The sequence below is a fragment of the Protopterus annectens genome, chromosome 10.part0, assembly GCF_019279795.1.
Source record: "Protopterus annectens isolate FY-2018-M chromosome 10.part0, PAN1.0, whole genome shotgun sequence".
NCBI lineage: Eukaryota > Metazoa > Chordata > Ceratodontiformes > Protopteridae > Protopterus > Protopterus annectens.
In genome coordinates, this window is record NC_056744.1 from 1,449,443,202 (window position 1) to 1,449,468,187 (window position 24,986).

Sequence of the window (24,986 nt, forward strand, 5' to 3'; positions counted from 1 at the left end):
AGGAAAAATAATGTCTTCCATAACGGCAGTATACACCCAAGGCATACTAAATTGAATGTTTTGAAAGGTCAAATATTTTGCTGCATGCGCTTACATAATGATGATTATACACTACATGGAGCACTACTGTCCCTTAAACATAAGTTTATGGAAAGAGGATATGGAGAGAATGAGCTAGATAGACAGATTGATGTAGCCTGGAGACAAAGGGATGGCAGGTGTAAACCGTACTATAACAAGGAAGGCAGTGAAGGGATAGGATCTCGTAGTGCTAGGGTTAATGGTACTATGGAGAGGGGTGAGTCAGATAGTGAAGTATTACGACTGCTGCTGACCTATGCAAGCAATATACATGTGGTGTGTGACATTAAGAATAATTGGGATATTCTTTCTAGTGTGAAGGAATTAAATGGAGTAGTGGGAGAGCAACCATCTTTTACTTTCAAGAATAATAGATCTCTTAAAAGACAACTTTGCTATAAAGCTGTAAGCACCCATAAATATATTCAGTCGGACAGACTTGGCACCTATACATGTAGTAGATGCACAGCATGCCTTGTACATGTTGGGAGACAATTTATACACCCACAGAAGGGCTTTACAATAGAAACTAATTTTTATGCTGACTGTTATACCAAGAATGTGGTTTATTTTAGCTATTGTGTACAATGGTTTGCCTTTTATATAGGTAAGACTAACCAACATTTAAAAGACAGGATCCTAGAGCACATGCGAGACATTAAGAATGTGAAAGAGAGCAATGCGTCAACTGTACATGTACAGAAGGAGGGCCCTACTCATAGGTTCAAGTTTTTATTGCTTGAGGTAGTCCTTGTTAATAAGGGGGGAGGGGTAATCTGAACAATAATACTGAAGCCTCAGAACAGGAATGGATACTGAAATTTCAAGCTGATAGGCCACCAGGCCTTAATAATAAAGTATCCCCTAAACCCTTTCTTAGAGCTAGGGCTCTTAAGCATTGAATTTATTTTATAAATGGTTGTACTGTGATTTAATTAATTGATTTTATATTAATATTTCTATATAAATTTCTATATTAATGCCATTGTTTTTATTTATAAGCACCTTGCATGCAAAGTATTTAAATGCTATATATGTCCACCCACTTGATATGAATGTAGTTATTTTCTATTTTCTATTAGGTATTGCAGCTATGGCTTTTTTAGTGTTGATAGGGCTCTAATTACTAGCGTAACTGTTGATTGGTTAATTTGATATAGTGAACCTTTTTCAATGTGATGTTCTTTGCATTCACTGTTAGTCTGATGAAGTGGAAGGATTCCGTGAAAGCGCTTACCATTTTTGTATTAAAGTTGCCTACTGTGTGTGACCAATGTGTCTTTTTGCTTTTCTGTTACCTGGAGTTCTTCGTTGGTTACTTTATTCAGTGCTGAGGGATTCTGTGTTTTCTGCATTCTAATAGAATGTTTGTTTAAAAAAATACACTCAAGAAAGCCATTCTACCCCCAAGGATTTCACTGCATCTCTACTCCAATTTACATGGCTCAGACTATCTTTGACGGAACACATAATCTACTCTATATACAATGAAGGAAATGTTGCAGTGGATGGAGAAATATGTTTTTGCTTATGGTCTAATAAGGATTTACAGATCACATACTCTGGACATTAGTTTCTCTTGGTGTTGCAAGCAACGGTCACTTAGCCCTAGATGGAAACTGGTATAGTTTCCAAAAGTGTGATAACAAAAAACACTGGAAAGCTCAACCCTAGAAAATGCTATACATAGTAATGAAAGTAAACAAGAAAGTGTAATGAGCATTTAAAAAAGAATGAACCAAGAATTTGGGAGCAGGTTCATAAGTACTAAGCTAACTGCCCTTGCGAGCCATTTTAAGCCTAGCCAATTATCCCTTGTGAGACTCAAACCCTGCACCTTGTGCTTGCAAGGCAAAAACCTTAACCATTAGGCCACCCTCCCAACCCTTTGCAGATAATAAAAGGAGATAAGGTAATACAATGAGATGAAGCTAGACAAATGTTTGGGTTTCAGATCAACTTACATATAAAGGTTTAATGTCAGAGTTAAAGGAAGATATGCAGAGACTGGATAGTAATTTTGTTAAACCACAAATAGCAGACTTTACAAATAATGCCAGAACAAAAATGGCAGACCAGAAAAGATAACGAGCACATAAGGCAATATTAGATTTGAGAAAACAATTCAGTATAAAGGTGAAAACAGCATGAAATGAATGATTAAAGATATTACAGATGTGGGGGGATGAGAGACGTACTCCCACCGATTTCATCTTTCCAGATGACCAGTGCAAGTGCTACTTAAGCAGTATGAGCCTTGCCAGCTTCTTCCATAATTAGTCACCTACCCAACTGTAGGAGTCACTAATGTGGCAGGCCTAACTGCCTTCTTTTCTTCAAGGTGAGTGAGCTGGCTTTTGGCAGCTCAAGTTTATTTTTCTTGACCTAGTTCCTCCATTGCCAGTGTCATTTCTTGAACATGTTCCACCAAGATTTTAGTCAAGGTGTCCTCCTTCTATTATAGAGGGATGTGGAGGCTGTCAGTATTTTTGTTTTAGCTCATATTTCTTTCAGTTTGTATACATACTTGCTCTCTTGAAAAAATTCCAGCTGTGAGTAGATCTTAGCTAAACCCCACTAAAATATGGCATCTAAAAATACCATTTACACTATTTGCTGTGACTTAAAATCCATTTTAAGACTTGAGATGCAGTGAGAAGATGACTTTAGCTGCATGGCTGTGCTTCTTGAATTGTAGTAGCTCTTATGAGTCTGAAGATTTGAATATTTGTACTGTTAGTTTGCAGATTTTTTTTTCAAAAGGCAGAGAGAGGACAACCACTGGGAGCTAATGTTGGCTTCCAGATGTGTAAAGGTGGAAAGTTAAGCTGTAGGGAGCAGTAGTTTCAGTTTATTAATTTGCAGATCAGAGAATTATGTGAAAGTTTGAAATGGTCTCTCCGTCAGTTCTGGTAGGAATTTAGCTTTTGTCACTGATGTTTTTTTAATGGTCTGTTTTGAATGAAAAGAGTTCATATGCTGTTTTAGATTTTTTTTTATTAAGGAGCAACATTTTGTTATGAATATCATTTTCAGTTTTGCATACTGTGTAATCCACATGCATGGTGCATTTGTTATTTTGGCATTGATTGCTGATGCAAACATTTTATGGTTTTAACAATATGGAGAACAGCAGCAGCAACAACCATGCAATTCTTCTCAACGAAAACGATTAAAAAATAGAACAACACTTATAATGTCCACATAAAAATCTGGTTTAATAAGTGCACTCAGTAGGTAAGAGCAGATCACTTCTAAACGAAATCTGCAAAACGAAGAGTATGCGAGTTAGTTAAGGATGGAGGAGTCAAGGTGGGACCCAGAGTACACGTGGGCATTGTGTGGTGTATTAGATGAACAAATGATAATCATCACTTGTTTGGTGTTTGATTTGTCCTTTTGGTATACCATCTATTATCCACGTGCATTTGGGGTCTTAGGTTTACAATAATGTCCACTGATGTCATTATTCAGTAGCATCTTCTTTATACATTTTTACTCTGAAAACTTGCCATATAGATGTGTTCTTTGTACTGTGGTTTGTTCCCATTTGATAGATGCACGTGTATACAGATCTTGAGAGATTGATTGTTTCCTGAAATGCTTGACAGAATGCATTAGATTTTGTGCACATTGTTTAAGTTCACAATTAGGCAATAGGGTTTAGCTCAAGGGCAAAGCCCTGCTAGGCAGTGTTTTTATGTGAATGCTTTATTACTTTGTTTATTTTATGTGAGTATGACGGGCTGAGGTAATGGTAAGCATTGCATAACTCAGATGTATTGTTTATAGACTAGTTCTAGGAACCAGTAATTTAAGGATGCATTTATGCGTCTAGTGTTTTTAATTTTAATTTTTATGTTATAGATGCAGGGACATATAAATTTAGGAAAGATAGGTACATCTTTAGAATGTCTAATTTGATGTACCAGATTCTGTGTGTTGCGTACAGTGTTTATTTGAGCTATGGGCTGTAATGCAACTTTTACTGTTTTAAAGAGTTGCAGATTTCATTTAGAAGTGATCTGCTCTTGCATTATTTATATACTAAGCAGAACATAATAGATGTACAGTTCGTGCTTTAGATGCAAACATGTTCCCTCTTTTGCTTGTCATTTATTTTTGATTTTAAACATGCATAAACTATGGATTAATGTTCGAGCATTTACAAAGTTTGGAAGCAAACTAATTTTAAAGTAATTGTTATAGTATATTAGTATGGTATGTGCCTCTATTATGTTTGTTTGATATAAGGCTTTTACTGTGTTTATCCACTAGAGGCTCTGTAACAAAGTAGTGGGATCAGTCAGAATGTGATGCCATAGTCAAAGCAAATTGATTGGATGCTCTATCTTTTTAAATGTTTTGTGCTCAGTTTGTTATAAGGTCTGATGAAGCTATTAAGTGAAAGCGCTTACCTACTGAGTGCACTTATTAAACCAGATTTTTACGTGGACATTATAAATATCATTCTATTTCTGAATGGTTTTTGTTGAGAAGAATTGCATGGTTGTTGCTGCTGCTGTTGTTCTCAATATTGTTGCTACAATCGTTATTTTTAACAGCGCAGCATTTACCTTGTGGAGTGGCTTTCTTTTTACTAATTTTATAGTTGTATATTTATATAGTTCTAATAAACTAGCTTTGTGTCAATCAGTGCTTACATTTAACTTTCAATTACTTGCCATTGTTATGTACGCAGGTCCGCATAACTCAATCAACTGTTTTTATCTATTTTTAATCTCAGGTTTGATTTTAACACTGTTTCTTAAAAACAGCTAAACACGCATGTTAATTATATACAATGTAGTTAGACATCTGAAATTAACTAATGACTATATTTTTTCTATTTTCACTATATTACAGATCTTAACAGTTGGACCAGTGAGTCTCATCCTTGGTAGAATGTAATAGCCAATGGAACACACAGGAATGAGAGTCACTGTGCAAGTCTCAAGAAAAACTGGGATGATTAAAAAATATGACAGCCTATGAAAAGGTCTGTAGGCAACTTTGCACTTGATGGCACAGTGGCAGGAGGAAATGGAAGTAATCATGAAATAAGATAAAAAGTAGGAGTAAGTTGGACTCTGCTGACACTTCCGGGTTCAGTCTGATCCTTGCAGGTAGAACTGACAATAATCAAAGTCGCCTATCTTACCTAACTGTTCAAACCAGGCTGTAGCGATGCCAGGGCAAACTCTTATGAGACGGCATGGAACTACAGTGCTGACTGCTGCATCAAAAAGCAAGGGGAACAAATAAAGAGCTAACAGAAAGGGAAGGGTTAAGCTGAGAGACTATAGGTAAGGACAGCAGACTGTAAACCAATTCCCACAAAAGTGGGGACAGGAATTTGAGTTTACACAGTAGCAACAACAGAGACAAAAGATGGAAGGAACCTAAGAACCAATATAAATGAGAAACACTGGAGAAGAAGTGGGATGAAAGATATGAGAAAAGAATAAAGACTGCCAATGTAGCAAAAGAAGATACAGAAGGTATCCAATCCAGCAAAACAGGGGATGTACAAATACAGATAAGAATCAAATAAAGACAGGTAAACCACACCGACCGTACTTTTGTGGAAATGCACAGCAAGTAATGAATGATATGCTGCTGAGCAAAATCACCTGCCGATTGTGAGAAAAACTCATGTATGTACAGCATTAATGCAGGAGGCATCCGCTGAAAGAACCAGACTTATTTTGTCAAACAGATGTTAAACAAATGACTACTATTAACAATTTTTACTAATTCTGAGTTAGGTGGGTCAGAACAGTACTGATGTGTGGCATAAGTGGCATAAATAATGAATAGTGCGTATAAAACTGACTGAAATTTTACCTTTAAAGATTTCAGTACAGATCAATGCCGACCTAGACTGCAGCTCTCAGCGCAGTGTGTTTTACAAAGACTGTTATCATGGAGAAACATGATTTTTAAATTGGCTATAATGAAGCTAACAGCATTTTCTGTTTGGAGGTTGTGTACTTAATTAACCTAAAAGCGAAAACATGGGACATCTCTGCATGGTGTTCCGAAAATGCAATAAACAAAGAAGTGGTCACAAGACAGAAGACATGTAAATTTAATATTTATCCAGCCCACATTATTTGCATGTTCTGCATTTACACATATGCAACAATGAATCAAGATTCCTAGTTGGGTAAAATAACAATATATTGATTGCATGAAGTGATTTTGTTTTATAATTTTCTTATATCAGTCAAAAACAGAAACAGGAGGACAGGATTGCCTTCTTGTACATACTTAAGTGATTTCAAGATTCATGTAAGGAGCCATACCATGTTGACATTCCTTCATGCATCCATAGTATGTTAGCCAAAGACATCCCACTGTATGAACTCTCATTTACCAAAGGTCAGTAAAGCATAAGGCAGGTATCATACCTACAGAAATAATGTTACTATATGTCCAATCATTTCTTCCTTTACTAGCTTACCAAAATAGCCACTCTCTTCCTAGGACACTCATACTGAAAATGGAAATCAGATTATAACTTCAAACAGCCAGCCTCTATATATATTCTACTAGCAAATATAAGTCAACTCTAGATTAATGTAGTTTAAGTCTCCAATGTACATACACTTTCCCCACATTTGTTTTTGTCTTTCGGCTTTTCCCGGTTAGGGGTCGCCACAGCGGAACTCCAGTCCGCTAATGATTGGCAGTTGACTTTTATGTACTGGCTTGCCAGGCCTGACACACAACCTTCAACGAAGGTACGCTCCTTCATGCATGTCTCCACGCAGAAGGTGCTCTAGCTGAGAATAGAACCGGACAGCGTCATACTGTGAGGCGACAACGCTACCACAGCACCACCAACGCGGCTTCATACACTTTCCCCACATAATAGCTACAAATACTTTAATCAGTGATTTCACTGAACACAATCAAGCTATTGTTTACACTGCAGCCTGGGGATGCAACAATATAACTGTATGGATAAAGTGAAGGACTGTAGTGTGGAACTTCCAGTATAATCATATGATCATCCAAAAGTAAAGGGATGAGACACTAAGAGAGAATCTGCTAAATTACTTCAGGAAAAAAACATTTTGAGAGATGCCGATGACACAAATTAAATTTATGAGAAGGTGTTTCGACTATTACAGCCTTTCCAGACTACATAATACTTCTGCAATGCTCCAGTGGCCAACATCTCCCAGAATGACCTACCAAAAAGTACAGTTGTGTACACTTACCATAAATGTAGATGTAGGAGTGTATTCACTGCCGCAATCATCACACTTGGGTTATCTGCATGCAGGTATCCCTCAGTCGGCCTGAATACCAGAGTCTTGGGATTTCTGCCTCGGATGCTGTCGCTTCTTCCATGACGTCAGGTCGTGAGGGGTATAAAACAGGCAGCAGACACCATTGCATCAGTTTTTCTTGCCCCAGATGTCAGGAGCCCCCCAAATAGGAAGCTAGTATATGGTGTGGAACACCACCAGTAAAAAGTAAATACCACTGCCATAAAAAATGGCCATATAGAGGATAGGTAAAAAGGATAAAGAAAAAAGTACAGTTTTGTACCTACCATAAATGTAGATGTTCGAAGATCCACATTGCTGCAGTCCTAACACTTGGGTAGTCCGCTGTCCAGTCGGCCCGAATACCAAAGTATAAGGCTGACGTCGGTCAAGGCGCATTTGTCTGACATCAGGACGTCAGGGTACAAATGCGCATGACCAACGTCATATCCTCAGTCTTTTCTTGCCCCAGATGTCAGAAGACCCTAAAAAGATAAGGCCAAAACCAAAAAATACCAAAACACTCCTGTATCTAATATATGTACAATATATACAAATTTACAAAAAATAGAACCTCACCCACACAACCACCCCTAAACACAGACGGGAAGGAGGGAGGGAAAATTGGACTGCAGCAATGTGGATCTTCGAACATCTACATTTATGGTAGGTACAAAACTGTACTATGTTCTTCATCTCACATTGCTGCAGTCCTAACACTTGGGTAGAATCCCAAAGCAGAGGTAAGGGAGGATGGCTAAACTATAATGAAGCAGGAGCTGCCAAAATGCCCTGCAACACAGCAGTGGCAAAACCAGCCCTGGACTTAGAATAGAGAGGAAGGTGGTAATGCTTGGAGAAAGTATGCACTGAACTCCAAGTAGCTGCCTCCAAAATATCCTTAGTGGCCACCCCCCTTAGAAATGCTGTTGAAGTGGCAGTAGCCCTAGTGGAATGAGGCCTAATCCCAGCTGGAATCTCCTTGCCATGATGGGAGTAACAGAATGCAATGCAAAACCCAATCCACTTAGATATAGTTTGTTTTGACACAGGCTTGCCCTGAGAACTCAAAGCAAAAGAAACAAACAACTGCTGAGACTGCCTAAAATCCCTAGTCCTGCTTAAATAATAACGTAACTGCCTGTGTACATCTAAGGTGTGCAAAATCTTTTCCCTATTTTGGGGATCTGCATAAAAAGTAGGCAAATGAATAGTTTGGTTTAAAGCCACACTAGAAACCACCTTAGGCATAAATGAAGGATTAGTGCGTAATGATACCCTATCCTTATGAAAAATCAAAAAGGCTCAACCGCCATAAGGGCCTGCAATTCAGAAACCCTTCTTGCAGAAGTAATGGCCAACAAAAAGCAGTCTTCCATGACAAGTATTTCAACTCAGCAGTAGCCGAGGCTCAAAAGGTTGTAGAGTAAGTTTCTCCAACACAAAATTGAGGTCCCAAGCAGGAGTAGGAGCTCACGTGGGGTCTTATATTCTTTGCCCCTCTAAGAAATTGCTTGAACAAAGGATGAGAAAACAATGGTGGGTCACAATCATAGTGAGCTGAAATTGCTGCAGCATGAATCTTAATGGAAGAGAAAGACAAACCTTTGTCCAATAGCTCAGTAAGATATTGAAGAGCCACACTCAAATTAGGCTCAGAAACATCCAAATCTTTTGCTGCACTCCAAAATAAAAATCTCTTCCATTTTTCTGCATACACTTTACGCGTACTAGGTCTTCTGGCTTCCATAATCACATTCAAAACTTGTTGAGGAAGTTGAGACCTGCTGTGGTTCAAAACAGAATATGCCAGGCTGTTAGATGAAGAGAGTGAAGCTTGACATTGAGTAGATGACCGTCCCTCTGAGACAAAAGGTGTGGAATTAAAGGTAAAGGCCATGGAGGCTTTCTTACCAGATTCCTCAGTAATGGGTACCAGTGTTGCCGAGGCCAATCTGGAGCTATCAAAATCATCCTTGGCTTGTCTTGTCTGACCTTTAGGAGTACCTTTGGGAGGAGAGGCAGAGGTGGATAGGCATACACATGAAGACTTTCCCAACTGAACGAAAGAGCATCCACTTTCCAAGCTGTGTGATGAAACCTTTTCGTGCAAAACTTTGGCAGCTGGTGGTTTAGTGGAGAAGCGAACAGATCTATGTCTGGAGTTCCCCATGACACTGTCAATTTTTGAAATACATGAAGATCCAGTTTCCACTCGTGGGGATCCATGATTTGCCTGCTTAAAACATCTGCTAAGGAGTTCTGTGCTCCCGGCAGAAACCTTGCCTGAAGAGTAAGCTGCAGGCTGAGCGCAGTCTGCCACAAAATCATTGCTTGCCTGCATAGAGGATAAGAATGTGTTCCCCCTTGCTTGTTGATGTACCACATGACAGTTGTGTTGTCTGTTAGAATCAACACCTGCCCTGGCAGAAGTAACTCCTTGAAAGCCATCAATGCAAACTGGACTGCTAACATCTCCTTCATGTTGATATGTAGATGCTGTAGTCTGGCAGGCCACTTGTCTTGTATCCACTTTCCATTCAGATGAGCTCCCCAAGCTATGTCTGAGGCATCTGTCGTTAGAATCTGACTCGCCTCTGGCCGGGTCACAGAGAGTCCCTTGTTTAGGTGACATTCCTGAGCCCACCACAAAAATTCCTTTTGAATGCAAGGTATTATTTGAATGACAGTGTCCAGATCCTGGCAGTGCTGTGTCCATACATTTTTGAGATACCATTGTAGCTTCCTCATATGCAGTTTGGCATTGGGAAGCACCAGAATACAAGATGCCATGAACCCTAATGCTTGAAGGACTGTCCTTGCAGTCAGCACGGACTGATGAGATAGTTGATGGAAGTAAAGGGATAGACTCTTTTGTTTGTCCGGGGTTAAAAGGCCATCTGGGCTGCTGTATTCAGTCTCACACCCAGAAAGCACATGTCTTGAGAGGGTACTAGATTGGACTTTATTTCGTTCACAGAATACCCCAGGCATCTTAGCACTGCTATCACATATTCCAGATGCTGAAGAAGCTCTTCCTTTTCCTGAGCCAGAATCAGACAGTCGTCCAAGTAAGGATAGATTTGTATTCCTTTTAGCCTGAAAAAAGCTACAACTGGAGCCAGAACTTTTGTGAATACTCTGGGCGCAGTAGATAAGCCAAAGGGCAATGCAGAGAACTGATAATGGGAATTTCCAGCTCGGAAACGCAGATACTTCCTGCAACTGAGTCTGATAGGCACATGAAGGTAAGCCTCCTTGAGATCTAAAGTTACCATCCAGTGATCTTTGCCCAGCAGAGGTAAAAGCTGTTGTAACGTCAACATTTTGAACTTGGGAATGTCCAAATAAGTGTTGAGGATAGACAAATCCAAAATTGGTCTCCACGTGTTCCCCTTTTTGGTACTAGGAACAGGCGAGAATAAAATCCTAGGCCCCTTTCTGGCACAGGAACCGGCTGAATGGCCCCTATCTGGAGCAACAGAGAAATTTGCTTGTGAGCCTCTTTTCTTTGTATAGGAGGAATGTCTGGCATGCCTTTGAAAGGAGGCAAGGTATGGAAATAAAACCTGTAACCGTGGTGAGCGATATCCAATACCCATCTGTCTTGGGTAATAACACTCCAATTTTCTTTGAAAAGTGCCAGCCTTCCTCCCAAAGGTGCTGCCAGACGAGAAGGCTCTGGCAGCTGAAAAGGCAAGTCATTGGGTCTGCTTACGAAAGGACTGACCCCTGCCCTCACCAGAAGACTGGGCAGGCGAACTGCCTGTTCTAGGCCTAAAAGAACCTTGAGCTCTGCCCCTACCACGTCTAGATCTACCCCTAGACTGAGAATCATAAGAAGGATAAGTCCACCCCTTAGTAGGCCAATTTCTACTAAACTTTGGAGACTGAACCTGCAAAAAATCTTTAACAGTCTGCATAGACTTAGCCTTGTCCTCCGTTTTCTTTAAAACTGCGTCCACAGGCGCACCAAATAACACATCAGATTGTAAAGGAGCATCTAAAATCCTTGTCTTTACATGTTCAGCTAAATTCTGATCCCTGAGCCAGGCGTGCCTGCGAAGAACAGAACCAGTGGCTGCCACCCTCGAAGAGGCCTGTACAGCATCAAAACCACATTGCAAGGAATGCTTACCCACCTGTTCAGAAACATGAACTAAATCCTGCAACTCTTTACACTCAATACCTTCCGCCAGAGCATCTACCTTAGACTTCAATTGTGAAAGGAGATAATTTTGGTATTTCAACATGTGAAACTGGCAATTCAAAGCCCTCATGGCTAAAGTGAAAGAAGTATACACCTTTTTCCCCCATCTATCCAAAGCCCTTGCCTCTTTATCAGAAGGAACAGGATTTTTAACAACAGAAGCCTTAACACCTTTAGGGCCCTGAGAAACAGTTTCTGGGTCTGCCCTAGGACTCTTAAAAGATACTTATGAGCTTCAGGCACCCTATAATACCTGTCCGGTTTAACTGGGGCAGGAGGCAAAGAATCAGGGTTCAGGGAAGCCTCTGCAAAAACATCCTCTACCACATCCAGAACAGGAGGTATAGCTAAAGGCCTATGCTGGGGTAGAAACAAAATTCCCTAAGCCTTTTCCTAGAATCAGAGAAATCTTGACCTTCCCATTTAAAATGCTCCCTCATGGAATGAAGAGTCTCTGAAAAAGAAAAATCCTCAGGAGGAGAAGCCGAAGGTGTAGAGTCATCCACATCAGAATCAGAATAAGGAGGAAACTCCTGCAAGTCCTCAGCCGAAGACTCAGAAGCCTCCGAACACTGCTCAAAACTCTCAAGCTCAGGTTCCACCCTAGGCCTCTTATCAGGGGGGGGGTATAGAACCTCTAATCATAGTAATCAAATCTTCTGCCATTTTAAGCATATGTTTCTTAGGCAGAGACCCTGAAGAACTAGGGGAGACCCCCACTGAAGTTAACCCTGGCCTGCCTCTAGAAGGAGCCTTGGAAACAGAAGGGGAGGGCCTAACCACCTTAGGAAGGGAGGGGAGAACAGCTACCTGAGAAGCCCCTTCAGCCTGGCCTACCTCCTGAGAGGACACATCTTGTAATAGTAAAGTCTCTCCCTGAGAATCCAAAGGAACTTCTGGTAGAACCACCGGCTCCACCGAGCCTTCTAAAGAACCGACGTCCGGGACAGACGGTTCTTCCACCCTAAACTTCGCTGCTTTGTCCTTGCGCTTTTAGGCAGCGGGCGTCGGAGCATCCGGCGGCATGTTGTAATTACAACGCTTCCCAAAACTAACCTGGCACAATCTAATCTTCTCTTAATAGTGCGTTTGTTAAATCTAGCACAAGAGCGACAGCCAACAACGTCGTGCTCAGGCCCTAAGCAAGGTATACACAATGTATGGTAATCTCTATGAGGTATCTGTTTCCCACAAGAAATACAGTTATTCACTTTTTCTGACATCCGGTTAAATACTGAGGCAAGAAAAAACCAAAATATTCCCAACGGGTACTTAGCCAACTTTGATTCGGTCTGAAACTCCGACTTCAGAAAATTTCAGAACGCCAACCTGCACTCGCAATACTGCTTCTGCATCGGACCATGCGGCAAAAAAGACTGAGGATATGACGTCGGTCATGCGCATTTGTACCCTGACGTCCTGATGTCAGACAAATGCGCCTTGACCGACGTCAGCCTTATACTTTGGTATTCGGGCCGACTGGACAGCGGACTACCCAAGTGTTAGGACTGCAGCAATGTGAGATGAAGAACATCAGGGGGCTGGAGGGAGGGAAACCAGGACTGCAACAGTGAATACACTCCAACATCTACATTTATGGTAAAGTGTACACAAAGTACAGTTTTGTAACTACCATAAATGTAGATGTTAGAGTACTAATACAGCTGCAGTCATAACAGATGGGTTCTCCTGCCATCAGGCGGGTCCTCGGTTGGCCGAATTCCAAAGTCTAGGTCCGGCGTCGGTTGTCATCGCTTCTTCCCTGACGTCAGTGCAACAGAGGTATAAAAGAACCAGCCAACGCCATTTTCTTCAGTTTTTCTTGCCCCAGATGTCAGGTGCCCTCAGAAGGAAGGCAATACATAAATTAGTGTAATAAAGCAATGCCATATAATCAAAATACAGTAGTGCAAGCAAATACATCATGAATGACTACCCCAATCTGGTTGCATGAGGATATGTCAGCCAATAGGCCTGTCCCAAGAGGGGAAGGAGGGAGGGAAACCTGGACTGCAGCTGTATTAGCACTCGAACATCTACATTTATGGTAGGTACAAAACTGTACTATGTTCATCGTGCATACAGCTGCAGTCATAACAGATGGGTAGAATCCCAAAGCTAAGAAAGGGGTGGTAGGCACTAGGTGGAACTAGGAGGGCCAGAATGCCCTGCAAGACTGCAGTGGCAAAGCCCGCTCTAGATTTGGAGTATAGTGGAAGGTGGTAGTGCTTGGAGAAGGTATGCACAGAACTCCAAGTGGTTGCTTCTAAAATATCTTTGGTAGGAACTCCTCTGAGAAAGGCTGCAGAGGTAGCCGTGGCCCTTGTGGAGTGAGATCTGATGCCTGTAGGTACAGTTTTGCCATGAAAAGAATAGCAAAAGCGTATGCAGTGGGCTATCCATTTTGAGATAGTCTGTTTGGAAATTGGCTTTCCTTGAGCTCCTGTAGCATAGGACACAAAGAGCTGTTCTGATTTTCTGAAAGGCTTTGTTCTGTCCAGATAATAACGCAGTTGTCTGTGGATGTCCAAGGAATGTAGTAATCTCTCCCCTTTGTTTTGAGGATTAGGATAAAAGGTAGGTAAGTGTATGGCCTGATTCAAAGCTACCCTGGATACCACTTTTGGCATAAAGGACGGGTTGGTTCGTAAGGAAACTCTGTCCTGATGGAAGATGATAAAAGGCTGCACAGCCATGAGAGCTTGTAGTTCTGAAACTCTACGAGCTGAGGTAATAGCCAGAAGGAAAGCTGTTTTCCAGGACAAATATTGCAAATCTGATGAGGCAGCTTGCTCAAAAGGAGGCAAGGTCAGTTTTTCCAGAATGAAATTGAGATCCCAAGCAGGTATTGGTTGTTTCCTTGGGGGTTTTAGATTCTTAGCCCCTCTGAGGAACTGTCTTAAGAGGAGGTGAGAGAATAAGGGTGGATCAGTGTTGTATTCTGCAGAAATGGCTGAGGCATAGATTTTGATGGAGGAGAATGAAAGTCCACTTCTTAGCAGCTCAGCTAGATACTGTAATATTTGAGGTAAATTCAGTTTTCCATGGTCCTGGCCCTTTTTCTCATTCCAGACACAAAACCGTTTCCATTTTGCGGAGTAAGCTTTTCTAGTAGACGGCCTTCTGACCTCCAAAATGACATCCTGCACCTCCTTGGAGAGTAGGGTCTGTTATGATGTTACGGAATCTTCCATGCGGCTAGATTGAGTGTTTTTAGCTGACTGTGAAGAGTTTTGAAGCTGTGCTGAGTCAGGAGAAGAGGCATTAGAGGCAGGGTCCATGGTGGGGAATGCGTCAGGCTCCTCAGGAGTGGGTACCAGTGTTGTCTTGGCCAGTCTGGAGCAATGAGAATCATCTTTGGTCTGTCTGCTCTGGTTTTCAATAGAACTTTGGGCAGCAGAGGTAGAGGTGGGAAGGCATAAACTGTCATTGATGTCCAACTGAAAGAGAGCGTCCACTCTCCAGGCCTTTGGATGGAAAATCCTTGAGCAGAATTTGGTCAATTGGTGATTTTTGTGGGAGGCAAAGAGATCTATGTCTGGCCTTCCCCATGCTTGGATTATCTCTGTAAAAACTTGAGGATGCAACTTCCATTCGTGTGGATCTGTCATATTTCTGCTTAGGTTGTCTGCCAGAGTGTTTTCCTTGCCTGGCAAGTACTGTGCTTGTAGTTCGATTTGTAAGTCCATGCCATGCCCCAAAGTGACATGGCCAGTCTGCATAGGGGGTATGAATGTGTTCCTCCCTGTTTGTTTATGTACCACATTACTGTGGTGTTGTCCGTTCTTATCAATAGTTGACCTGGTTGCAGAAGGTCTTTGAAAGCTATAATAGCATTTATCACTGCTAGCATTTCCTTTTGATTGATGTGAAGGTGCTTTTCTTTTTGGGACCATTTGCCCTGAATGCACCGATCTGTCATGTGCGCCCCCCCAGGCGTAGTCCGAGGCGTCTGTTGTGATGACTTGATTTGCTTGAGGCTTGCTGAATGGGAGACCTGTGTTTGTTTGGCATGCTTGAGCCCACCACAGAAATTCCTTTTGAAGACATGGAATTAGTGGTATTATTGTTTCCAAACTGTGGCTGTGTTGAGACCATAAGTTTTTCAGGTACCATTGAAGTTTCCTCATATGCAGCTTTGCACATAGGATTAGTAAGATGCAAGATGCCATGAATCCCAGAGCCTGCAGGATTTTCCTTGCAGTCAGCCTGGTGCAATTTGCTAGTGCTCTGAAGTATTGAGTTAGTTGCCCCTGCTTCTCTGGCGTGAGGTAGGCCATCTGGGTGTTTGTGTCCAAGTTGGCACCCAGGAAAATTATTTTCCGAGAGGGTATTAGCCTTGATTTATTTTTGTTGACTGTGTATCCCAGAGAATTCAACAACATTATTACATAAGCCAGATGTTTCAGAAGAATGTGCTTGCTGTCCGCTTCGATAAGGCAGTCGTCCAAATAGGGGTATATTTGTATCCCTTGAAGTCTGCAGTAGGCAATTACTGATGCCAGGCATTTCGTGAATACTCTGGGCGCAGTAGATAAACCAAAGGGCAATGCAGAGAATTGATAATGGTTTGAACCTGCAAGAAATCTGTGGTATCTTCTGCAATTTTGTCTGATTGGGACATGCAGGTATGCCTCCTTGAGGTCCAATGTTACCAGCCAAAACTCCTTGCCCAGCATGGGAAGAAGCTGCTGTAGAGTGAGCATCTTGAATTTTGTGCAGTAGAAATGTGTTTAGGATGGATAGGTCCAAAATAGGTCTCCAATCTTTTCCCTTCCTTGTTACCAGGAATAGTCTGGAATAAAAACCTTGACCTTGTTCGTGCGTAGGTACCTCTTGAATAGCTTTCATGTCTATGAGATCTGTAATTTGCCATTGTGCCTCTGCCCTTTGATTGTGTGGCAGGTTTGGCATGCCTCTCATTTTTGGAAGGGTGTGAAAATGGAATCTGTAGCCTCTGTTTATAATGTCCAGGATCCATTTGTCTTTTGTGACAATATGCCAATTTTTTGAAAATAATGCCAGTTTTCCGCCTAAGGGTGCTGCCATTTGAGTCTTGCTTGGCATGCAAAGGGGAAAGTCATTGGGCTTGCTTTCTGAATGGTTGCGAGTTATCCTCACCACCTCTTTGTGTAGGAGATTGCCATTGTCTGCCTCTAAACGATCCTTGGGACTGCCCTCTGCCCCTCGGGCGCCTGCATCTACCTCTTTGGGGTCTGTCCGTGGCTGGAAAGGACCAATTTTTGGAAGGCCAATTTCTACTGAAACGTGGGGGTTGTACCTGTAGAAAATCTTTCACAGTTTGCATGGATTTAGCCTTTTCCTCCATTTTCCTTAATACCTCCTCAGCATTAGCACCAAATAATACATCCTTTTGTAGAGGGGCATCTAGTAATTTAGCTTTGACATGATCTGGCAAGGTTTGTTCCTTGAGCCAGGCATGTCTACGTATGACTGATCCTGTAACAGCAGCTCTACATGAGGCCTCTAGAGCATCAAAACCACATTGTAAGGTATGTTTACCCACTTGTTCTGCACTATGCATCAAATCCTGTAACTCCTTCAAGTCTGGTTGTTCAGGTTGTGACATTTTACTTTTCAATTGTGAAAACAAAAACTGTTGGTACTTTAGCATATGGAACTGACAGTTTAATGCCCTCATGGTTAAGGTAGCCGAGGTATATACCTTTTTCCCCCACCTTTTTAGGGATCTGGAATCTCTCTCGGACGGTAATGGATTTTTAGCAGTGGAGGCCTTAATTCCCTTGGGGCCCTGTGAGATGGTTTCTGGGTCAGCAGCATGGCTTTTGTATAGAAATTGGTGTGAGTCAGGAACCCTGTAGTACCTGTCAGGCTTGACTGGGGCTGGAGGTAGAGAATCCGGGTTAAGGCAGGCCTCCGAGTACACATCATCTAGTATGTCCAAGACAGGAGGTATAGCCAGAGGCCTGTGCTGAGGTAGCAAGAGAAATTCCCTTAGCCTTTTCTTGGAATCTGAATAATCTTGGCCTTCCCAGTGAAAGTGTTCCCTTAAGGTATGCAAAGTTTCCCCAAATGAATAATCCTCTGGGGGGATACAGAGGGAATGGACTCCTCTGCATCAGAGTCTTCAAAAGGGGAGTAAGAATGTTCCTGATCATCAGAGTGCTCAGAAATAATGGAGCCCTGATCAGAGGAGGGGATTCTTCCTCCACTCTGGGCCTTTTGTTTGAGAACCCCTGATAAGAGTAATTAAATCCTCAGCCATTTTAAGCATCTGTTTTTTAGGCATGGGGCCTGGAGATGGGCCCTGTGTAGCTTGTCTCTTAGAATGCATGGCTGCTTTAGACTTAGTGAAAACCTTGATGGAAAAAGAAGAGGAAGGTCTGAAGACACCTTGAGAGGAGGTAGACCTGTCCACATTTTGAGATTCACCGCCAAGAGTGGCTTCGGTATCTGTAGTCGGGGTGTGGGCCGAGGAGCCTGCGACCTCGGGCACAGGAGACACCGCCAATGAAGTGTCATGGGTAGTCAGGGGCTGCGTAGGCGCCTCGCTGAGAACCGGACCACATGTAGTCGGCTTTGGCGTGGTGTCAGTAGAGGCCGCGGACCTCGTGTGTCGGTCCTTATCTTTGCGCTTTTTAGACAAAACTGGAGTCAGAGTATCCGACGACATAATATAGTTAAATGTTTTGCCAAAATAATGCTGGGCGAACTCCGCCCGACGCCCTTAATGGTGCGTTTGTTGAATGTAGCACAAAAGCGACAGACCAAGACGTCATGGTTTGGGCCTAAACAAGGAATACAGAGGGAATGGAAATCCTTATGCGGTATTTGCTTCCCACATGGAATACAATTATTAACTTTGTCTGACATCGGTCTGAGGCAAGAAAAGTTTCCCCAACGGGGTACTTAGCTTTCAAGAAGACTTCGGTTGCAAAATTTTCGTAATTTCAATAGCTGGCCGACCGGCACTTGCAAACTGCTTCTGCTTCGGGCAACGCGCGGCAAGAAAGACTGAAGAAAATGACGTTGGCTGGTTCTTTTATACCCCTGTCGCACTGACGTCAGGGAAGAAGCAACGACAACCGACGCCGGACCTAGACTTTGGAATTCGGCCGACCGAGGACCCGCCTGATGGCAGGAGAACCCATCTGTTATGACTGCAGCTCTATGCACGATGAACATCTGTACTATGTTCTTTGTGTTTCACTGTTGCAGTCATCACACTTGGGTTGATTCCCAAAGCGAAGGAAGGGTGGAGGCAGTCATGAGTACTTAGGGCTGGCTAGCAGGCCTTGTAAGACTGCTGTAGCAAATCCAGCTCTGGATTTAGAAAAAATAGGTAAGTGGTAATGCTTGGTGAAGGTGTGCACAGAACTCCAGGTTGCAGCTCCCAGAATGTCCCTGGGTAGGGACTCTCCTGAGAAATGCTGTAGAGGTGGAAGTAGCCCTAGTGGAATGTGTTCTGATCCCCTGTGGGGTAGGTTTTCCTTGGTGCTTGTAGCAAAAATGAATGCAGTGCGCTATCCATTTGGAAATGGTTTGCTTTGAAATGGCCTTGCCCTCTGCCCCTGTAGCAAAGCTGACTAGCAGCTGGTCAGATTTTCTGAAAGGTTTAGTCCTGCCAAGGTAGAACCTGAGCTGTCTGTGCACGTCCAAGGAGTGCAGGATCCTGTCCCCTTTATTCTGAGAATTAGGGAAGAAGGTTGGCAAATGGATGGCTTGGTTTAGAGCCACACTGGAGACCACCTTAGGCATAAAGGACTGGTTAGACCGGAGGGAAACCCTGTCAGCATGGAAAATAATGAAGGGTTCCACAGACATTAGTGCTTGTAACTCAGACACTCTTCTAGCTGAGGTTATGGCTAAAAGCAAGGCTGTTTTCCAAGAAAGGAATTTAACTCTGCTGAAGCCGCAGGTTCAAAAGGGGGAAGAGTGAGCTTTTCCAGTAGAAAGTTAAGTTCCCAGGCAGGGGTGGGTGCTCTCTTAGGGGGCCTTAAGTTGTTAGCCCCTCTCAGGAACTGTTTGATGAGAGGGTGAGAGAAGAGAGGTAGCTCAGTATTATAATGAGCTGAGATTGCAGAGGCATGAATCTTAATGGAGGAGAAGGATAGGCCTCTGTGGAGTAGCTCCGCTAGGTAATCAAGGATTTAAAGTAAGGAGGGCACAGCTGTGTCTTTTCCTTGACAGTGATTCCAAGAACACTATCTTTTCCACTTTTCAGCATAGGAGTAACTAGTACTATGCCTTCTGGCCTCAAGAATGACGTCCAGCACCTGTTTGCTGAGGGTTGCTGGTGGAGTATTCAGGGGATAAGACAGGCTGCAAGGTTTAGGGTTTGTAGCTGTGGATGCAAAATCTATCCCTCCTACTGAGACAGCAGGGAAGGCGTCTGATGAAGGTGCCAGGGTGACACTTTTGTCAGACTGTGTAAGAGTGGGTACCAGTGCTGGCATGGCCAGTCTGGGGCAATAAGAATTGCCCTTGGGCTGTCTTGTCTGATCTTGAGTAATACGTTTGAGAGGAGGGGCAGAGGTGGAAAGGCATAAATTGAGAGATTTTCCCATTTGAAGAATAAGGCATCCACCTTCCAGGCCCTGCTGTGAGGGTTCCTGGTGCAAAATGTGCTCAACTGGTGGTTCTCGGTGGAGGCAAAGAGGTCCACCTCCAGTGTCCCCCACCTCTGGATTAGAAGGTTAAAGGTGTTGGGCTCCAATTTCCACTCGTGTGGTTCCAGGAGACTTCTGCTTAAGTCATCTGCCAGTGAGTTCTGTTTACCTGGCAGGAATTGAGCTTGTAGATGCACTTGGTTGCTCAAGGCTGTGTTCCATAGGGTCATGGCTAACCTGCAGAGCGGATAAGAATGGGTTCCCCCCTGCTTGTTTATGTACCACATAACTGTGGTGTTGTCTGTTTTTATCAGCAGCTGTCCTAGAAGGATTAGGTATTTGAAGGCTGTCAGAGCATACTGTACAGCTAACATCTATTTTTGACTGATGTGCAGGAGGATTTGTCATGGGTTCCACTTGCCCTGAATGCATTTGCCTGCCATGCGAGCCCCCCATGCATAGTCTTGATGCCTCTATAGTCAGGATTTGGATGGCGAGGGGTTGGGTGAAAGGCAGTCCCTTGTTGTGGTTGCATGCTTCTGCCCACCAAAGGAACTTTGCCCTTAGACAAGGTATGATAGGAATGACTGTTTCCAGGTCCTGAGAATGTTGGCACCAAAGACTTTTTAAGTACCACTGAAGTGTCTTCATATGCAGTCTTGCATATGCAATTAGCAGAATGCATGAGGCCATGAACCCTAGAGCTTGAGCTGGCCGACCGGCACTTGCAAACTGCTTCTGCTTCGGGCACCGCGCGGCAAAAAAGACTGAAGAATATGGCGTCGGCTGTGTCTTATATACCCCTGTCGCACTGACGTCAGGAAAGAAAGCGACGACAACCGACGCCGGACCTAGACTTTGGAATTCGGCCGACCGAGGTCCCGCCTGACGGCAGAAAACCCATCTGTGATTACTGCAGCTGTATGCACGATGAACATCATCTATTTTTGACTGATGTGCAGGAGGATTTGTCATGGGTTCCACTTGCCCTGAATGCATTTGCCTGCCATGCAAGCCCCCCATGCATAGTCTGATGCCTCTATAGTCAGGATTTGGATGGCGAGGGGTTGGGTGAAAGGCAGTCCCTTGTTGTGGTTGCATGCTTCTGCTCACCAAAGGAACTTTGCCCTTAGACAAGGTATGATAGGAATGACTGTTTCCAGGTCCTGAGAATGTTGGCACCAAAGACTTTTTAAGTACCACTGAAGTGTCTTCATATGCAGTCTTGCATATGCAATTAGCAGAATGCATGAGGCCATGAACCCTAGAGCTTGCAGTATTTTCCTTGCAGGTAGCTGGGTTTTGGTGGCCATTTGTTTGAAGTAGTTTTTCAAATAGATCTGTTTTTCTGTCGTGAGAAATGCCATCTGGGAAGCTGTGTTCAAGCTTGCTCCCAGGAATACAATTTTTTGACTGGGCACCAGTTGTGATTTCTTTTCGTTGATGGTGTACCCCAATGAAGATAGGAGTCTTTTTACAAATGCCAGGTGCTGAAGTAGCAATTCCTGACTGTCCGCCTGAATCAGGCAATCATCCAAGTATGGCAAAATTTGGATATTACTCTGCCTGCAGTATGCAATGGCTGGAGTCAGGCACTTTGTGAATACTCTGGGTGCAGAAGATAAGCCAAAGGGAAGTGCAGAGAACTGATAGTGCACAGAGCCTGCCCTGAAGCATAGATATTTCCTGCAAGACTCTGTGCAAATAAGCTTATTTTAAGTCTAGGATGACTAACCAGGCATCCTTGGCTAGCATAGGGAGAAGATGTTGCAGGGTAAGCATTATGAATTCTGGGACCACCAGAAAAGTGTTGAGAATTGATAGATCCAGGATAGGGCACCAAGAGCCCTCTTTTCAGGGCATCAGGAACAATCTGAAGTAGAAACCCTGTCCCCTTTGTTCTACTGGAACAGGTTGGATAGCCCTGATATTGAGCAGGGAAAGTACTTGCTTTTCAGCCTCTGCTCACTGGTTTGGAGGAAGGTCTGGAAACTGCTTGGGGTTGCCAGTGAATGGAAGTAGAATCTGTACCCCTGGGATACAATGTTTAGAACCAATCGGTCCTTAGTAATGGACATTCAGTTTTTGGCATGAAGGGAAAGTTTTCCTCCAAGGGGCGCAAGTAGTTGGGCAGGGCTGGGAAGGATAACTGAAAAGTCATAGTGAACTTTTTCCATAAGGGGGTGACTTAACACACACTGTTTTTGAGGTGGGAGCACTCCATTGTTTAGATCTCTGCATACCTGAGGCTGTAGTCTTGGTGGTCTGGTTCCCCTGATTTTGGACTGAGAAGGCCTGGAAGGGGCTGGAAAGGAATAGCTTTTTGAAGGCCAATGCTTACTGAATCTAGGTGGCTGCACTTGTAAGAATTCTTTAACAGTTTGCACAGATTTAGCTTTTTCTTCCATCTTTTTAAGAACCTCTTCTGTTTTGGTGCCAAACAAACGGTCCTGATTTAAAGGAGCATCTAATAATTTTGATTTGACATGGTCTGGCAAGGTTTGTTTCTTCAGCCAAGCATGCCTTCTCAGTACAGACCCAGTGACTGCAGCCCTGCAAGATGCTTCTAGGGCGTCAAAGCCACACTGCAAAGTATGCTTACTGACTTGGTTTGCAGAATGCATTAACTCTTGTAAATCTTTATTTTCAGTACAATCTGGAAATAACACCATTTTTTGTTTAATTAGTTCCATAATATGCTGCTAGTACTTCAACATGGGAAACTGGCAAGTCAATGCCCTGATGGCAAGTGCTGCAGAGGTATATACCTTCTTAACCCATCTGTCTAAAGCTCTAAGTGTCTGGAGTAAGACTGGATTCCATGAAGACATCATCTACAACATCCAGGACAGGGGGTATATATTTAACATTACTTACATCAGCAGAAAACCAAACACTTACTTGGTGGGTGGTGTGAAACTTGCTCAGCCACAAAAGATACATTGTTTTTGGCTGCCCATGGAACAGGTCCCTCTGCAACAGGTTCCTATGTATAAAGAACATGATGACTATTTTAGTAACAACCAGAGAGGGTAAACACTCAGTAGTTACATATAACCTAATGTTGTACTTTTTAATACCACTGTAGTCCTAACTACGACAACCACTTACCCAAACATTACACCATGAAGTCCACAAGTGCTTTTTATACCAGTTAAATACTATGTACACCTCCTTTTCACCATACAAGAGAAATAAAGGAATATACTTTTACAGCTAACCAATGTATAGTTCTGAGTAATATACTTGTAGTGAATGGAACATTGCGATTATGTTCAAAAAATGGTTAAATAATATCCTGATTAAGAGCTACTACCTGACCTTAACAATGTTCATCGGATAGGATTGTTAAGCACCCCCCCCCATGTGCTGTTAAAAGCAGACAGTGATGACCAGGAAACAGCAACAGCATGTGGAAATGGTTTCATTTCAACTTCTGTTTCTTCCTGCAGCCTACTGAAATTCACCGGGCATTTTGAATTAAACAGCTTCCTTTACACATGGAATGTATAAGGACTTGAACCACTCCCACACTGCTTTGGCTTTCAAAGCCCACACAATGCATCTTTCTGTCTCTTTTTTTTTAATCTAATTTTTGACTAATTGGTAGTACGTTGAGAAGATAAATCTCCATGTATTTATGATTGGATTTCAGATCACAACTACATTATTACTTGTTCTCAACATGGATGCCAAGATTTCACCTCTTGAGGTAAGCTCCCTAGGTGAATTTCTTGGCATTCATGTTTTAAACATATAAGTGAGTCACAATGGGCGACCCGATCATAATCCTCTATATCATACAGTAGAAGTATGAAGACAGATCATGGCTTATTGCACTTCATTCTAGTCAGCTTTTGCATAAAGCAGTGCCTCGACTTTTGGCTGCTAGGAACAGAGTTAGGGTCCTGCATTAGCATTCTTAAGATGTTTGACTGGTGCACAAGACTTCATTCACATAGCTGGAATAATCTGAGTCATTCTTCAATACTTTGAGGTCCCAACAGTGTTTATAGGGACTAAAACTGAAAACTGACTGTCTGGTAACTGAGTACAGAGATTCAAGACTATTGGTTGCTAGACTTACACCCTGCAGCAGTCACAATAAGTTGCTTAACCAAAGACTGTTCCAAGACTGTCCCAGAAAAGGGGCATTTATTGTCCACTGGGTTTAACCAGTTAACAAATGTAATATTTTTTTTCTCTCTGATCAAGCCCATAACAGAATATAACACCCCATTTGACATGTACCCACGAAAGCATATAGCTCAACTCAAAACACACCAGCATCATCTAACAATGAAAATCACAGGTTTGCTTTCCTGAAGTTACTCTAAGCAGCTGGAGGCCTTATCATTATTCACAGTTTCTTACAAACCATTATAAGGTGACCTATGCTTGGTTATAGGGTCCACCCATACTGGTCAACCTTCTACATATTCATGAGGGTGGTAGCATGACTAACGTGATCAAAAGATCTAAATCTGTACTGGAAAATTAATAAAACCTGATGATGGGACAAATATCGCCTCAAAGGATCACACACTCATGAAAACGTCTTCCACTCCATTTCAAGTAAAGTAACTCATTAGCCATCTTTAGACAGTGGAAGGGTTATCAATAAATTTAACTTTCATCTGTCCCCTATGTCCCTTACAGTCAACAGGAATGTGTAGTAGGTACTCAGCTCCAAGACACCAAATGATCTGTGTATCCACTTTTGAAACATAAAGCAATAAAATTACGAGAAAAATGCCCCCTTTTGACATATACCTGACAAGACAAATGCAACAAATGGAACACCCACAAAGGTTCCATACCAGG

At 42.6% G+C, this 24,986-nt stretch overlaps 1 protein-coding gene across 6 annotated transcripts in view; it reads right to left on the bottom strand.

The window, feature by feature from the left end:
- The window catches only part of OSBPL9 (oxysterol binding protein like 9), a 2,070,592-nt gene that overhangs the window by 253,569 nt on the left and 1,792,037 nt on the right, over positions 1–24,986 (bottom strand). For all 6 annotated transcript variants that reach the window (XM_044086075.1, XM_044086074.1, XM_044086077.1 and 3 more), the window contains one exon: positions 23,064–23,148. In XM_044086075.1, coding sequence (XP_043942010.1) covers positions 23,064–23,148 — 85 coding nt within the window. The remainder of the gene's footprint in view (positions 1–23,063; positions 23,149–24,986) is intronic.